General features: G+C 45.8%; 1 protein-coding gene across 2 annotated transcripts in view; it reads right to left on the bottom strand.

Annotated features, from left to right (window-relative positions):
• Positions 1 to 2,989, bottom strand: part of ATG2B (autophagy related 2B) — a gene marked incomplete at both ends in the record, with an annotated part of 59,463 nt that extends 56,474 nt beyond the window's left edge. For both annotated transcript variants that reach the window (XM_084239791.1, XM_084239792.1), the window contains one exon: positions 2,828 to 2,989. In XM_084239791.1, the coding sequence (XP_084095917.1) occupies positions 2,828 to 2,989 (162 nt within the window). The remainder of the gene's footprint in view (positions 1 to 2,827) is intronic.
• Positions 2,990 to 17,482: the final 14,493 nt, after the last annotated feature.

Raw genomic sequence — 17,482 nt, 5'->3', positions numbered from 1 at the left:
TTTATACGATAACAGATGGCTACCACCAGTACATGCTACCTAACAGGTATATTCCAAAAAACAAAACTATCTGTTCAAAGAAAAAGTATCACTTTAATAGTGAGTGATAGCGCATCCCCTGAGAGGGTGTACCCTGGTGGCGCAGCGGGTTGAGCACAGTGCTGTGAAGCTGTCCACACAGCCTGTGCAGTGCGGGTTCAATCCCGGCCGGCCAGGGAAATATCCACGTGGCGCAGCAGACCTCTCCTGTCTCACCCACTGCTCCAGTCAGCAGTGTATTTCAGTCAGTCTGCCTGTTCTGTTCCCCATTCTGTCTCTGGTGAATCCTCTCACCCCCTACACCTCTGGCCTGTATCCCAGTTCTTGTATGCATAAATAAATCTTTTAAAAATAAATAAAATAAATCTACATGTGTGTGTGTATTTATGTATATACATACACATATAGATGCAACGCCTTATAGCTAACTAGCAAGAATAACTGCTTGAGATCACAGGAGGGATGTCACAGTCAATTTCAACAGGATCTCAGCACACTTGATGGTTGAGAACTGCAACAGTAATGTTCCCAGTGATCCATGCAGTCTTCCATTTGGATCTATGAATATTTGTATCTTTTTTCAGTAGTGAAAGCTGTAAAAATCAAGGATCAAAAGAAAGTGAAACTGGAATCAGAACTTTGGATAGTTACATCTAGCTGTCACATCAAGATTTATCTTTGTCATTAACACAGCACACTTAATAATAAATAAGTAAATTAACACCAGCAAATGCTAACTGGATGTTTTATTTGACATCACGGCTTTGGTTGGGCATGCGGCTTATCTTCAAGGGGATGGAAGTCTAGCCAAATTATTCTGCCAACAATCCTGAAATCAAACTGTAAACTTCAAATATCACCCTCTGATTGCCCATGAGGAGTCAGTAAAACCACACAAATGAGAGTGCTGAGCACAGTGCCTAAAATACAGATGATCAGTTAACATTAGCTGTCCTTTCCTTGGCGTTAAACCATGTGATTAATGAGAAAACAATGGGTTTGGAAATGAGACATGTTTTAATTCTCTCTGTACCACTTGCTGGTTGTGAGATATGGGGCAAATTTTTAACTCCATCTGAAAATGGAAAATACCTAATTTAGAGTGTTAATGTGAAGTCATCCAAAAGTAATGCATAAAGTTATTCAACCCACAAGAGACAATAATTAATGTCTAACCTGTCTCCCTCAAGATAATCTATTCATAACTGTACCAAAAGTATGGAATTATGGATCCTTGAATTCAAAACTGTCCATCAGAGGGGCCTCCCTGGTGGCCTAGGAGTTAAGTCTCAGCGATCTCACCTCTGAGTCCTGAGTTCAATCCCCAGGCAGGGGGCTAACCCACATATGGCGCAGTTGACCTCTCCTGTCTCGCTTGCTGCTCCCCTCAGCAGTTTACTTCAGTAAATCAAAAATATCCATGAGAATCCCAATCTTCTGGTAAGAATTCTACCCAGACAGTGTCTAGCATGGAGTGTATACTCCACAGATGTTTACTATGCTCAAATGAATTACTGTCCAATGTCATTTGGCTGCCTATGACAACAGGGACTACCTAAGTGTGAGAGTGGGTCTTTCTGCAACCCACTGGAGTCAAACCAGGGCTCCTTCCACTGTCTCAAGTATTCTCCCTAGTTTGTTATCTACATGCTGGTAACATTATGTGATTATCCACAGTGTTACAAATTAACATAAGGATCATAATAAGGTGGGACCATAATTCAAGCTTTTCAGGTTTCTATAGCTAAGGAAGTGAATACTCTGTTAAAATACTTTCACATAAAAGGGAAAAAAAACCACTTAAGCTTGTCACACTGCTTCATGGGGGGCTAGGAGGAAGGTTTCCTATCATTGTGTAAACTTACGTTAAGAGAGTTACCTATATTTATTATGATTTTCCTAAATGTAAACTACGGGTAGGACTGCTTTTAGAATAGTCAAACTCCAAACTGGTACAACGGATTCAAGCTGTAAGCAGCAAACTAATGAAAAAACTAAAGGGGTGCGGGAAGGTGGGAAGCCACTCCATTCTTGTTAAAATCAAGGCTGAATATGCTTTCATTAAAACGCAAAGCTTTGAACATACAAACGCAAGTACAACGGCATGAGAGGAGCTGAAATATACATGAAGCACCTGTAAGACACACGAGTCAGCTCACAGCTTCTGGATGACAAGTAGAAAGCAGGTTTTAAAATGTCTGAAAATTGCAGCTTCAGCGCTTTTGCAACACCTGCCTTTGAGATCGGTCACGTGAATCAACAGGCACAACTCAGCAGCACGACGAGGCCACACCACCATTCACAGGCTGGCAAACACCAACTAGCCTTGTAAACACACCCCGAAGCAAGAGCGGGCAAGCCGACAGAGGCCTCCACCTGATTCTCCCCACGGCCAAAGCTGAACCTAGCAGGTGGTGGGCATGGAGCCTGCCCAAAATAAAGGCTTACCGCCTCCAAAAGCCCTTCTCGCCCTTAATTTTATCGGAGTGTCATCCCAGGAAATAGGGTTTGTTTGCCACAGAACCCCACGGCCCCTCCCACCGCCAGGGACTGCCCCGTCACCTCCTCCTTCAGACACCCCCCTGCCTCAATGGCGTCCCTCTTAAGTTTCTGGGACACGTGATTGGGGGCACAAACTCACTATCAATCGATCCTTGGGCACATTTCTCTGAGTCCTGCCCCGCTCGGACCTCAACACTTCCCAGGGAAGAGCTGAGCGCCACCCATCGGGGTGACAATCGTCCAGGTCGCGCTGGGGAGAGCGGTCCCGGCGGCCGGCGGCTCTTACCCATTTGTCCAGGGGGACCTGGGCGAGGGAGCCGGTGCCCTGGTACAGGTCCAGGCTGAGCTGCTCCAAGCTCAGCTTCTCCTGCAGAAAGTGGCCCAGGTACCGCTGCAGGAGGTACCGGCAGGCCCTCTTCTTGATGGACTCTGAGAACGGCCACGGCATGATGAGTGCGGCCGGCCGGGCCGGCTGGGGCGGCGGGCGGCGGCGGCTCCGGCCTCGGGCCCAGGCTCCCGCTGCGGCGGGCGGCGGGCGGCGGCGACGGGCCTAAGCCCGGGGCGGCCCCTCCACGCTCCCCCGGCGCCGGCGCCCCTCAGGGCGACCCCATCGCAGCTCGCGCTCGCCCTGCCGGGGGCCCGGCGCGAGGACCCCCGACGCCCCCGGCGCGGGGCCTTCCGGGGAGCCCGAGGGCGCTCGCGGGCGGCGCGCGGGCGAGCGCGAGGGGCGGCGGCGGGCCCCGAGGCCGGGGCTGAGTCGGGCGCTCCCACCGCCGCCGCGCGACCAATTTGTTGTCATCCGCGGGGCGCGCTCCCGCCTCGGGGACGCTCCGAGCGCGCTCGCGAGACCAGACTCCTGGCGCGCCGCCGGGCGCGGGCGGAAGTGACGCCACATTGGAGTCGACGGAGGCGGGAGCAGGACCCGGAAGGGAGCAGTTCCGGCTCTGAGGGGCGGGGCGGCGCGGGGGCGGGGCCGCGGGGCGAGCCAGACGCCGCGGGCGGGAGCGCCGGGAGGACGCGGGGCGCGCGCAGGTGAGCGGACCCCGGGCGGGCGGGCGGCTGGGCCGGGCCCGGGGCCGGCGAGCGAGCGGTGGCCGGTCCGCGCTGGACGCGGCGCGCGGGCCGGGCCGTGAGGGGCGCCCGGCGGAAGGAAGGCGCCCGCGGCGCGGGTGGCGCGGGGTCTGGGGGCGGGTCCGGCCTGCGCCGTCCGGGTCACCGCCGACCCCGGAAACGGGCGCGGGGGCGTGCGCGGGGCTGCAGCCGCCCGGCCGCCCTCCGGGAGCCCCCGAGCCCACAGTCGGCGCCGTGGTCCCCGCCCCTGGCCGGTATTGTTCCCGAGCTCCCCTGGCGGCTCCGGCTGGCGGCTCCCCGCTTCCAGGGCTCGGCTCCGTCCCGGGCGCGCGTCCCTGGCGACCGGCCGCGGGAGCTTCCGAGGCTCTGGCGGCGGAGGGGCGTCCCCCGAGCCCTGCTGGGCCCCCGCAGCCCCAGACGTGGACTGACTCCCTGCGCTGTCTGGGCGTCTGCGCCGGCGGATGTCTGCCTCGGAGCGGGCAACTCTTGCAGCGGCGGAGCCGGCTCTTGACTCAGTCCGCCTCGAGAGGCCCGGGTGCGGTGTTCGCTGGCCGGGAAGCCGGAGGTCCTGGGTTCGGATCCTGCCGCTGACACCTAGGAGCCGAGCCGCCTGAAACCGGCCACTGCCCTCTCTGAGCCTTTGCCAAGAGTGAGCGGGTTCCTGAGACCTTATCACCAAGGGTGGTTGGAAGCTTAGAAAAGGCGTAGGGAGTGAGCCCCAGCAGAGCCCTGATGCGCACGGTTGAATGAAGGCTGGTAAATTCAGACGATCATTGCAGGGTCGTGTCATTTATGGGTCGACAGCTGTCAACCTGGAACTACTAACTCAGCCCAGAAATGTTGACAGAGGGAGAAAGACCCGGTTCCGTATACCGCTACCCCCTCTTCATTTTAGAGCACGGGCACTCGCCAGTCTGTGTAGTTAGTTGCTTGGGTTGTTAGTGATCCTCTGTCTTTGTAGACTTCGCCCAAGCATTCTCTAGAACTCCCTTGCTTTTCATCCTTTCAGAATTACCTACAGGTCTATTAAATGAAGGGCTCCACGATTGGTGATGTGAAAACAAGGAAGAATTCGGTGGAACCTTCTGGGAGCTTACATTCTAGAGTGAAAGGTGCATTTCTTTATCCACTCAATATTGATCGATTGCCAGCTATGTGCCAGAGACAGTTAGGTACTGAGGATACAGCAAGGGACAGCTTCAGTCCCTGCCCTCATGGACCTTACATTTTAATTACTGGAGGGGAAACAAGCAATAATCTACTCACATGTCTTCCGAGTTAAGTGCTGTAGAATCAAAGGGTATTAAGGAAATGGAGAGGGGCAAGATCTGCCACTTTTGTAGAGAGGCATAAGGAAGTCCTCTGCGTGACATTTTAGCAGATACTTTGGAGAAAGCTGTGGAGCAACGCGCTTGAATGCCTGGAAGAAATTGTTTTCCAGGCAAGGGGACAGAAAGTGAACACCCTCTGGCAAGAGCATGCTTGGTGAGTTCAAGGAACGTGTGGAGGAAGTAAAGGAAAGAGGAGTGGAGACCAGAGGCAGGAGATCGGGGAGTTGTCCCACAGGGTCCCACAGTCCACTTTGGCTTTTACTCTGGGTGGATGAATGTGTTTGAGAAGGGGTGTGACATCATCTGGCCTAAGTTTTTGCAGGATCTTGCAAACTGCTAGGTTGAGAATGAATTCGGGTGGGAGGGAAAAGGGAAAAACAGCAAGACCAGTTAGGAAGATATTGCAGTGATCCAGGCAAAAGAGAACTGTGATTTGGACCAGAGTGGGAGCAGCGAGATGGTGAGAAGCAGATTCTGGATCTACTTTGAAGGCAAGACCACATCCTTGTGAATACTACTACTTGCCATCATAGGAGCATGAGCAAAGGTGGTGTGAAAAGGTAGGCTCTCATCTGAAACAGAGCAAATTGGGAAATTTGAACTGTACTTTTAACAGATGGGTACAGTCGACTTCTTCCAAGTCAAATGATTTCCTTTGGAATGTGGAATTGCATTCAGGCTGTCCATAAACAGACTGAAATTTCACATACTAGGAAAGGAAAATAAAAGCTGGAAGATTTTATAACAACATACTCCCTTCAACATGTTAAGTGTGTTGCCTTGCATGTTTATGTTTTCTAGAACTTGGTGTAAATGTTAAGGTTCAGGGCCTGTCATTATCCTTTTAGCTCAAATAATGTGTGAGTTCATCCAAATCGCAGTGCTATTGTTGTGTTTCATCAAAGACAGTGCCATCACAAAATGCTAACACCTAACATCAACTGAGAAAGGTGAAGATAATTACCAGTCAAATGTTGTCAATTTCTTTAAAATTCTGCAAAAGGATTTGAAGTGACAGGTTAGAAGCTGAATACCAGAAGCTGCATGGGTCATGTCAAAATAATCATCCTTCAAGGAAATCCATGTTAACATGTGAAATAAAAGAAAAACCGGTGACATATTATTGACCTTTTTTAAAGGTTTGCACCTGAGCTCACAGGAATGTGCGCTCAGTTCCTTGTCTCATGGTTCTGAGAGAACACAAAGCAGCAGCCACAGCCCATCACCACCCCCCTACAGTGTGGCAAACTGTAGTCAGGTGAGTTCCAGAATCAACTCTTCGTTTAAGATATTTCTAAATACTTTACGCTTTATAAGTAATAATTTGCAGGGATTTTTCTTGAGCTTACTGTGTGCCTGGCACCTTGCTAATGCTCTCACTCATTTAGTTCTCAGTCTGCCTTTAAGATAGATGCGACTGTTCACTTGTTTTAGAGAAGGAAGACTGTGTGACTAGAGAGACTTAAATAGTCCTCCAAGCCACAGAGTAGTATCTAAGTGGCATAGCTGAGACCCTAGCGCCAGTCTGTCTGTTTCAAGAGCCCTTTAACTGCTGCACCAAGCTGGCCACTTGTTCATATGGAGAGTATTTCCAGATTGTGATATGGGATATAAATAAAAGATAGTGTGTTCTAGCCCTCACCTGATTGTTGCAATATCAAAGCAAAAGTCAAACATTCCTTCAAAGTAACAATTTCGAAGCTGTATACTACTCTTGAAAACTGGAACTATCTTTTGTCATACCCTATATATGACTGTCCTCTGCTCATTCTTCTGTCAGCAGGGACAAGGCAGATTTCTATCTTTTCCAGATCTTTGATACTTTAAATGTGTGATGAAATAAAATAGTCTACTAAAGACGTAGAAAATAAAGAACTTACATCAATATCTTGATAACCAGATTCATGAGTCCACCCAAAACATATCACATAGTCCAAAAATTATACCAACAGATGGAGTGAGAGCCAGTTCACAAATAATTTATGTCTGCTGGTATAAGGAGCCATTAACCAGCAAATGGAAAACCAAAGCCAGGCATTTGTTTGGAATGAAGAATTGCAGTTCAGGACACATACTTCCAAGTAGAGACCTCAGGTGTGCCCTGAGGGTGTTTTTACTGGAAAAAGAAGCAGCAACTTAAGTAAATGATTCAAGAAAAGAATGAATTGTTGACAGGCTTAAACTGTTCTTGGCTATACATAATCGGTTACCGCTTCTGTCCTCTTGCAAAAGTGCACATCAGCAGTCTTTGGAATCAAGGGGCCTGATCTCCTGTTGGATATTCAGCAGTTTCTGCAAGAATTGCTGTTTGGCTCAGTACAAATGAACAGTAAACAGATTTCCACCATCATAATCCTACTTTTAAAGGTTTGACTTAGGTCTGATTTTCACATTTCTTGCTTTTGACCGAGATCTTTCTGTTTAATATGCTTGGTGGGTTTGTTTTCTTCTCAGAAAAGCTCATGTCTGACATGTCGTGGAACATGTCATCAGAAGACACATTTCTGTAGGTCATGTCCCACACAGAGGGAAGCGGTTTCTATGTGGGCCTTTAGGTCACATTTGGGCAACAAGAGTGTTAAGTTCAAGTTCATTTTCAGGGCAGGCATCTTTTCTGTTTTCTGGAAGCTCCTTCCTTAAGTGACATTTCATAAATCTTAGTAGCCATTTCAAAGCTCTGAGAGAGCATTATTCCAGTAGTGACCTTATAATGAAAAGTTAAACTGAGAAGACAAAGTTTTATAATGATAAAAATTCTTACAGCAACTAAAAGGCTGAGTCCAAAATGGAGAATAGCTCTAAACCAGGAAGCAGTGCCCAAAAGCAGCCAGTTGAAGAGGAGAAAGAACAGTGGGGTGTCAGTGGGCAGTGTCTGGGTTTAACCATTCAGCCAGTGTCTGGGTTTTGTCTAGCTCTGTTTACCTCTCCAGAGGTGTCTACCTAAGTACAGCTAGAGGTATTTGTGCAGGAACACTACCTGTTAAGCCAGAATATGAGAGCTGTTCTCTTGCCCAGTACAACCCACGCAAAGGAATAATTGGGAGATAGCTATTGCTTTTGTGACAGTTTCCGTTATATTCCCTCTGATTTTATCTTTTTTTTAAAAAGATTTATCTGTACAAGAACTGGGGTACAGGCCAGAGGCATGGGAGGGCGAGAGAATTCAGCAGGGACAGAGCGGGGAGCAGAACAGGCAGATGGACCAAAAACACTGCTGAGGGGAGCAGCAAGCAAGACAGCAGAGGTCTGCCACGCCATGTGGGTATCTCCCTAGCCGTCCAGGAATCGAACCCGCGCTGCAGAGCCTGTGGACAGCTTCACAGCGGTGCGCTCAACTCGCTATGCCACCGGGGAGGCCCTCCCTCTGATTTTAGATAAATGTTTGGTTGTGTATTCCCTCCATGCAGTGCCTACCCAAGAAGAAAAAAATATTTTTTTAAGCCTGGCAATTTCATTGGGTTGACACGGGTAGGTAATGAGCACCCTTGCAAAGCTTGTAATCTGTTTTATGCTTTATTTTGTGATGTAGATGTAGATTTAAAGCTGTGACCCACTGCTAAATTTCTGATTGCTCACACAATGATGTAGGCATAACCAGGAATCCAGCTATACTAAGGAAGCTAGAAGAATTTAGTGTCCAGTCCACCTTGCAGGTTTAAAAAAAAAACCCTCAAAGACTCTTAGCATCCACATTTACAAAGATATAAGCATAATTATTCTTCCTATAATTACCCCCATTTCTATCAGACATATGATGATAGACTACACAAATCTAGTTTTGTTTTTGTTTTTTTTTTAAGATTTATTTATCCATACAAGAACTGGGGTACAGGCCAGATGCGTGGGAGGGTAAGAGGATTCACCAGAGACATAGTGGGGAACAGGACAGGCAGACTGACAAAATACACTGCTGAGGGGAGCAGTGGCCGAGACAGGAGAGGTCTGCTGTGCCATGTGGGACCCTCGCCGGCTGGCCGGGATTGAACCGGCACTGCAGAGGCTGTGGACAGCTTCACAGCGCTGTGCTCGACTGCCCACGCCGCCAGGGGAGGCCCCACAAATCTAGTTTTAATGAATGATCAGTTTCCTGTGTATGAACATTAACATTAGTGGCGTAGTTGCTTTCAGTCGGTTTTACTGCTTGTCATCAGATTTTAAAAGTAATATCTGTACAAATAAGCCAGATTTTTATTGTCATGAAATGAGAATACTTAACTAAGTTTTCAAATTCTGGGAGGATTAGGTAGGGCAAAAAAGTATTTATCTTTCTTCAGAAAGCTGTATTGTAAACCAGATCATTGATAGCATTTTAGGAGGAGCCAAAGGAGGTATCTTTCCCATGAGGAATTAGGCAGACCAAAATGATGACACTGAAAACTATGTTGTTAAAAACTACCTTTTTTTTCCCCAAAAGATTTATTTATTTATACAAGAACCGGGTACAGGTCGGATGTGCGGGAGGGTAAGAGGATTCACCAGAGACAGAGTGAGGAACAGAACAGGCAGACTGACTGAAATACACTGCTGAGGGGAGCAGTGGGCGAGACAGGAGAGGTCTGTCCCACCATGTGGATATCTCCGAGGCCAGCAGGGATCGAACCGGCACTGCAGAGGCTGCGGACAGCTTTACATCGCTGCGCTCAACTGCCTGCGCCACCAGGGAGGCCATAAAAACTATCATTTTTTTAACAACAAAATAAGAAACAATACAAATGACTACAATTTTTAGTCTTAAAGAATTTAGTCTTTGGAAGCTATTGGATAATTCTGATTTTCCCCTTGGAAATTATCGTAATAGTGGTTTATTTTTCTGTGTATCTTGTATATAACATGCTGTATTGCTGTGCGAGTTATTTACATCTTATAGCAAAGTCTCTTAACATAAATAGCTAGTTTAAACATGTATCTTTTTAGTTCTAAATATTTTTGTATAAAAGTCAAAATGCCTTTGAGATAATAAAGCAATGAAATTTAAATTGAGATACTTTGACAGTACAATACTAAAAATAACAATCTCTTAAATAATACCAAGTAATTGCATGCAAAACAAAAATACTGTCCACTTGTAATTTAAATAGTGAACAGTTCAGTATTAACATTCATGTGCTACAGTTAATTTCAGATACAGATTGGTGGCTTTAAATGTACTTTTAAATTAAAATATCTCGAAGACCAATGACTCAGAGGGACAGAAACACAAACAAAAAATTCAGACATAAGCAGTAACATTTCAAATGTTGTTTATTAAATTATATAAAAATAAAAAATTAAAATATCTCATTTTTTACTAATTTTTTGTCAATAAAGTTAAAATGCTTATATGCTCATATAACATGAGAGTGTTGTATGAGTGTGTGTATAGACTTAATCTATACATATATGCAAAAAATGCTAAAAAGGAATCAAATGTCTCTTAGATTTATAGGTCATTTCCTGCTGTAAAGTTACATTTAACATAATGATCCCCCTTCGCTGTGCTTGATGTCATGAGAACCGTAAATTAAAATTAGACAGTGATCTTAAAGTACTATGATCTCAACAGTGTTTTAAGTAGAAGTCAATAAAACATTACACCCACATTTTAGGAATTGTACCACCTCGGTAACTGATATTAATGTTATATATTCATTCATGCAAATACAAACTATTGTAAACAAATGATAAATCAGTGGATTTTTAAAAAATTACTGAAAATCTTTTGCTGGCTTGCCTGCAAGGCCGAGGAGGGGAGTTCCCAGAGCACTTCTGTGTGTTCGGATAGCATGTGTGCATGAGCGAAACCCAGTTAAGTCAGTAATTGAAAGTGGTTTCGTTCACCACCTTAAAGATGTTGGGGAAGGGGAAGGTCAGCTAGCTGGGATTTTTTTTTTAAGATTATTTATTTATACAAGTATGGGGGTACAGGCTAGAGGTATGGGAGGGTGAGAGAATTCACCAGAGACAGAGCGGGTTGCAGAACAGGCAGATGGACTGAAGACACTGCTGAGGGGAGCAGCAGATGAGGCAGGAGAGGTCTGCTGCACCATGTGAGAATCTCCCTGGCCGGCCAGGAATCGAACCTGTGCTGCAGAGGCTGTGGGCAGCTTCACAGTGCTGCACTCAACCCGCTACACCACCATGGAGACCCAGCGAGCTGGGTTTCAACTGCTACCTTCTCCTTTGATAAGACTTAAGAGCTTGGGTCTTCTAGTTACAGGAGCAAGAAGTGCTTATAAAGGGGAATTTTCCTCAGCACTTGTGATTGTCTCTTACAAAATGGCAGCTTCCACCCAGCCTTCAAAGCCTGCCCTATGAAATAATCTAACTTATGCCAAAGAGACATATTTTAGGGGTGGCAGATTGTGTGCTCCCTTTCTAGTTCCTAGAATTATTTTTTAAGTTTTCAGGAGACTTCTTAGAGTCTCACTTATAATTTCTGGATTTGAAGGAAAGGCTCTTTACAGGTTGTCATGTTGCTGCTTATATACAGTTTAAAAGACTTCTCAAATTAACAGTTTCTTCGCTTCCCTCCTTAGTCAACAAAAGCACGCCAAGTTCTTTTGGCTTAATTTGTTATTACTGGGTCATTTATAGGTGTCCCTCGATGAAAGTGGTATCAGAAAAAATTTATGACTGAGTGTATAAATGGAAAAATTAGCCTTTTGTATTGAATTACAAATACTTTATATCTGTAATGCATCAAATGTTTCTGATTTAAGAATTTTTATTTCAAAATAAACATTGATCTCAGAGCTGAAAACAGATGAAATGTTATATTACAGAAAACCAGAGTTAAACTACCTTTAGCTTTGCCCAGATTCTAAATGTTGCTAACTAAAGGTTCTTGTCTTATTACAATGTTTTCTTTTTGCCCTAAAAAATTAAGAATAAAAATGTGAAGCAGGGGGCCTCCCTGTTGGCGCAGGCAGTTGAGCACAGCGCTGTGAAGCTGTCCGCAGCCTCTGCAGCCTGGGTTCGATCCTGGCCAGCCAGCGAGATAACCACGAGGCACAGCAGACCTCTCCTGTCTCCCCAGCTACTCCCCGCAGCAGTGTGTTTCAGTCAGTCTGCCTGTTCTATTCCCCACTCTGTCTCTGGTGAATCCTCTCACCCCCCACACCTTTGGCCTGTACGCTGGTTCTTTGTATAAATAAATGTTAAAAAAAAAAAAAAAGGTGAAGCAGTAGAGGACAAAGGATCTAATCACTATCTTGAGAACTAGTTCCATGAGCCCCCAAAAACATACCAACAGGTGAGCTATCAGTAATTACCTTAACTCTTAACAAAGAACAATATCATAACTGAAGTGGGGAGATCTATAAAAGACTTAGAGGTCTTCCTCAGTACTAACCTACCTTGCTCTCAGCTCCTGCCTCTGCCTAGTCATTTTATATCTTCAAACCTATCACCTAGAATTTACAGCTTTTCAAATTCCTTGGGCTACAGCAGTACAACCCTTACATATTTTTGTTGCAAATATTCTTCACTCAAATGTTCTGTCAGAGACAAATGGAATCCTAGGGTTGTAGAAGCATTATCTAAAGAACCCTCAAGAGCAATAAAGAATTTCCTGGCCATTTCCTCTTATTTTATAAATAAGAAAACCATGTGCCCAATTAAGTTACATCACCTGCCCCAGATCATACAAATTGACTGGTAAGTTTGTAGTGGGACCAAGACATGTCATTTTCTCTAATTATCTGCCGCTCACTATTATGACATCGCTGAGGTTATAATTATAATGCATGTGCATGGCTTTAATATTTGTGTACATATTTCGTTTGCCTGTCTTATTGTTGGATAGCAACCTCAGCAGTTTTCCAGGTGTAATTGGAGACTACCCTCCTCCCCCAAGAAAGGCAAGGAATGAACTGAGAAGAGGATCATCACTCCAGGTGGGAGTGTAGATAGCATTTTCAGTGAACCAGAGGACAGCCCCCTGAGGCTTGTGTAGGGCTGCCGCCAGAGGAGCAGTTTCCACACCCACCAAAGTCTGTACAGAGGCCTTGACTTAACTTGTTCATGTGTGTTGTTCAGATGGTCTGACCAACACCTTACTCTGAAGGCTGTGTGTGTGCTTGGAGCACCTTCCAGTTTGGGAACAGTAAAATTCCAAGCAAGGGCTGGATGAGGAGGCTCCAGTTGCTTGGATCCAGCTTGAGGGTTGCCTGGGGGCACATCCTCTTGATTATCTCCTCCAACATGTAAGCTCCTAAATTAGACTGCAAGCTACCAGTAGGCAATTAGTATTCTCAGGCTTAGAAAAGTGCTGGATATAGGGCCTGCCCGGTGGCGCATTGGTTGAGCACTGGGTTGCAAAGCTGCCCACAGCCTCTGCAGCGCCAGTTCGATCCCCGGTGAACTCCGGCAGCTGGGTGAGGGTCCCACATGGCGAGCGGACCTCTCCTGCCGCCCGCTGCTCCCCTCAGCAGTGTACCATGTCAGTCTGCCTGCTCTGCTCTCCCCTCTGGCTCTGGTGAATTCTCTCACCCTCCCGCACTTCTGACTGTACCCAGTGCTTGTATAAATAAATCTTTTAAAAAAAAAAAAGTGCTGGATATATTTGATTATGTGGATTCTGATATTTGTTTAAGAAACTCTTTGAAAGATTGCAAAATAAAAGAATTGTGTTAGTGTGCAACTTGGGTACCCAGGAGCCCCAAACTATTAAGGGATGCATTCTGTAAAAGGGGTCCAGCCATCCATATGTGCAGAGGCAGAGGAAGCAGACTCTTAATGTAAAAGATTTTAATAGAATTGGTGTGTAGAGAGAGAAGAAAGGATTTCAAATAATGGATTCTCAGCAAAACTCCCACAATTACCCATTCCCTCATGGCCAAATGCCTAGTCAAGCAGGTTCTGCCCAAAGTGGGGCTGCTGAAGTCCAAAAACTGGCCACAAGTCTAAGGTACCTTCTGGTGGGGAACCTCAGTAAAAAGGTTAGGCAGGTCCTGGCTAACTGGCTTCATATTATTTGGCTCTGTATTCAGACTTGAGAGGACCTGGTTGGAAAGACCAGTTACCACCTGAGCATCAAAACATCTAGAATCAGAACATAGCCTTTGATTCGAGACGGTTTATAAGCCCTGCCAGGCTCTCAGTAGTGCCTTTCGTTGACACACCCATGCCCAGTAGATCCTGCTGCCATCTGGAGTGACAATGCACCTTTTCAAAGGCAGTGAGCTTGGCAGGTACACCAGGCCTCCTTTCAGGAGACCATGTCTACTGCCCTGCTCTGTACTTTTCCCAGCCAGTGTGCTTGTTACAAGTAAACTAATCGCTGCTGATAAGATAGCGGCCCTGGCAGGCAGATAGTGGACCCTCAAAGATGCCCATGTCCTAATCTGCAGTAACTTGGTGTGTTACCGTCCTTATATGACAAAAGGAACTGCAGATGTGATTAAAGACCTTGCTTGGGGACAATATCCCAGATTATCCGGGGGACCCACTATAATCACAAGAGCCTTTGGAAGCGGGGTACAAGTGTCAAAGAGTCAGAAAAAAGGGGTCACGTTGATGGCCCCAGAAACTCAAAAAGACAAGGAAACATTCTGCCTTGAAGCCCCAAATTCTTCTCTTTTATTAAGCAGTTTCTACAGCAATATGATCAGGGTTCCAGTGTTAGCCTCTCTACTTCTGTAAGCTGATGAGAAGCTAGATCAATCTTTGTTCATTGGAGTAGGTTCCTAAGTTAGGTAGATGCTTTTTGTTGCCAGTAAAATAATGGAATTTATTGGCTTCAATAACTGAAAATTACAAAGGCTGGGCAGCCTCCCGGGCTCTGGTGCCATTTATGTGACTCTCTTGGCCCTGTTCTTTTCCCATAGTCAGCATCGTCCTCAACTGCTTTCCCCATATCAGGATGGCTACCAGGGACCATTGCAGCTGTGTGCTCTGAGCAATTCTGAATTAAAGTGATCACATGAAAGTCCATGAATTGATTAGTTTATGGCCATGTGTTATGGGGAAGGGGTCCATCTCACCCAGTAACCAATTCCCTACTTTACTCAATAGAGTAAGGGGGCATTATGGTTTCCGTTGAAAATCTTGGTGCTGCTAAGAAGGGGGAAGTGTTACCATAATACCTTAAAATGGTAACTTAAAATGTTCTGTGACACTTCTGAACATGTCTGTATTAAAAGCACCATTCAAAAACAATTCAGAAAAAAATCTAATGGTCCATAGTCTTAGGAAAAGTGTCTATCCTGTCCTGCCCCATGGTGATGATTATGACAAAATGCTTGCTAACCTGCTTTACTGACCTATGAGGATTTGTCTCTAGTATTCCTTTTTTTTTTTTTTTAGATTTATTTATTTTATACAAGATTTATTTATTTATTTTATTAGATTTATACAAGAATCAGGGTATAGGCCAGATGTGCGGGAGGGTGTGAGGATTCACCAGAGACAGAGCGGGGAAAAGAATAGGCAGACTGACGAAATAACACTGCTGAGGGGAGCAATGGGCGAGGCAGGAGAGGTCTGCTGCACCATGTGGGACCCTCGCCAGCCAGCCGGGATCGAACCAGCGCTGCAGAGGCTGCAGACAGCTTCACAGCGTGGCGCTCAACTGCCTGCACAACCAGGAGAGGCCCTGTCTCTAGTATTCTATCCTTCATCTATCTCCATCATTGAGGTTCTCATTGCAATGAATTAGGCTCTTTAAAAAAAATTTTTAAGCTTTACTTATGCATACAGGAGTTGGGGTGCAGGCCCAAAGTGCGGGAGGTGAGGGTGTTCACCAGAGACAGCAGGGAGCAAAACAAGTGGATCTACTGAAATCCACTGCTGAGGGGAGCAGCGAGCGAGACAGGTCTGCTGCGCCATGTGGGTCAGCTCACTGTCCGGGGATCAAACTCAGGCCATAGTAGTGAGACTTAACCCCTAGGCCACCAGGGAGGCCCTCTTTAAATTTTTTATATATTATTAAGCTTTCTCACATAAACACCTTTTTTGTGTGGTAATGATTATTTCTATCACCTGTAATTGAGCACTTAGTAGTTTACTTGAACAAATAAAGACCTTTGATATTCTTGATGTTGAGATTATAGAGGACAGTCACATTGCAAAATATTCAAAATTAACATTACAAAAAATGTGTTCTTTTCTTTTTTTAAAGATTTATTTATTTATACAAGCACTGGGTACAGACAGAAGCGCGGGAGGGTGAGAGAATTCACCAGAGCCAGAGCGAGGAACAGAACAGGGAGACTGACAAAACACACTGATGAGGGGAGCAGCGGATGCGGCAGGAGAGGTCTGTGCGCCATGTGGGACCCTCGCCAGTGGCCAGGGATTGAACTGGTGCTGCAGAGGCTGCGGGCAGCCCCGCAGTCCAGCACTCAACCGCTGCGCCACCAGGGGAGGCCCAAAAGTGTTCATTTCTTATAAATAACACCAAATGTCATATTAAGGAATATAATGATTATTTTCGGAGTAAAGCAGGAATTTTCAGAAAATTGAATATTTTCACTTTCCTCTACAGTAAGACCATAGTAGATGTCAATTAGGGCCTCCCTGGTGGTGCAGGGGGTTAAGATGCAACCTATGAATCTGTTGACAGCCTCTGCAGCACGAGTTCAGTCCGCTGGCCAAGTTCTTTCCCCCGGCTGGCCAGGGAGCAACCCACATGGCACAGCAGACCTCTCCTGACTCGCCCGCTACTCCCCTCAGCAGTGTATTGCAGTCAGTCTGCCTGTTCTGGTCCCCACTTTATCCCTGGTGAATCCGCTCACTCCCCACACCTCTGGCCTGTACCCCGGCTCTTGTATGCATAAATAAATAAATATTTTTTTAAAAATAGGGCCTCCCCTGGTGGCGCAGTGGTTGAGCGCTGGGCTGCAAAGCTGCCTGCAGGCTCTGCAGTGCCGGTTCGATCCCCGGCCCCAGGGAGGGACCCACTTGGCGCGACAGACCTCTCCTGCTGCGCCTGCTGCTCCCCTCAGCAGTGTATTCCAGTCAGTCTGCCTGTTCTGTTCCCTGCTCTGGCTCTGGTGAATTCTCTCACCCTCCTGCGCTTCTGACTGTACCCGGTGCTTGTATAAATAAATAAATAAATCTTTAAAAAAAAAAATCTTTAAAAAAAAAATAGTAAATGTCAATTATCTGACAAATTGCTCTGGTAATAATTGGTAAATTTACATTTAACGTGTATTGTTGGTAGTAACTAATTCTATAAAGTGCTATAGGAGACAAGTTAAAAGACTCAACACATACGTTGAAATAGGATTGGGAAAATAAATTACTTGTACATTTCCTCTATAATTCTTCGAAATAGCTTTCTAGTTTATCATAAATTGCTTTCAGTAAATAGTTTTGATTTTGATAGTGTGCAAATAACATGTAGCTGGAAGAATTCTGGCTCATTAAGATGTTTGCTCATAATCTTCTGCAATGGCTGTGCACTAGAATTTCCCAGATTTTGATCCCGTTTCTCTGGAGTCCACGGTGAAGTTTGAAAACCACTTAGAGGATTTTAAACATCATACAAATAGGGCACGAGTTAGTAATGTGAGGAGAAAAGGTGGAATTTGTGAGATAATAGGTAAATGATATAAATA

Source organism: Talpa europaea (assembly GCF_964194135.1).
Source record: "Talpa europaea genome assembly, chromosome: 8".
In the NCBI taxonomy this organism is placed as follows: domain Eukaryota; kingdom Metazoa; phylum Chordata; class Mammalia; order Eulipotyphla; family Talpidae; genus Talpa; species Talpa europaea.
Note: the sequence above shows the minus strand (reverse complement) of the source record. Positions and strands in the feature narration are given on the sequence as shown.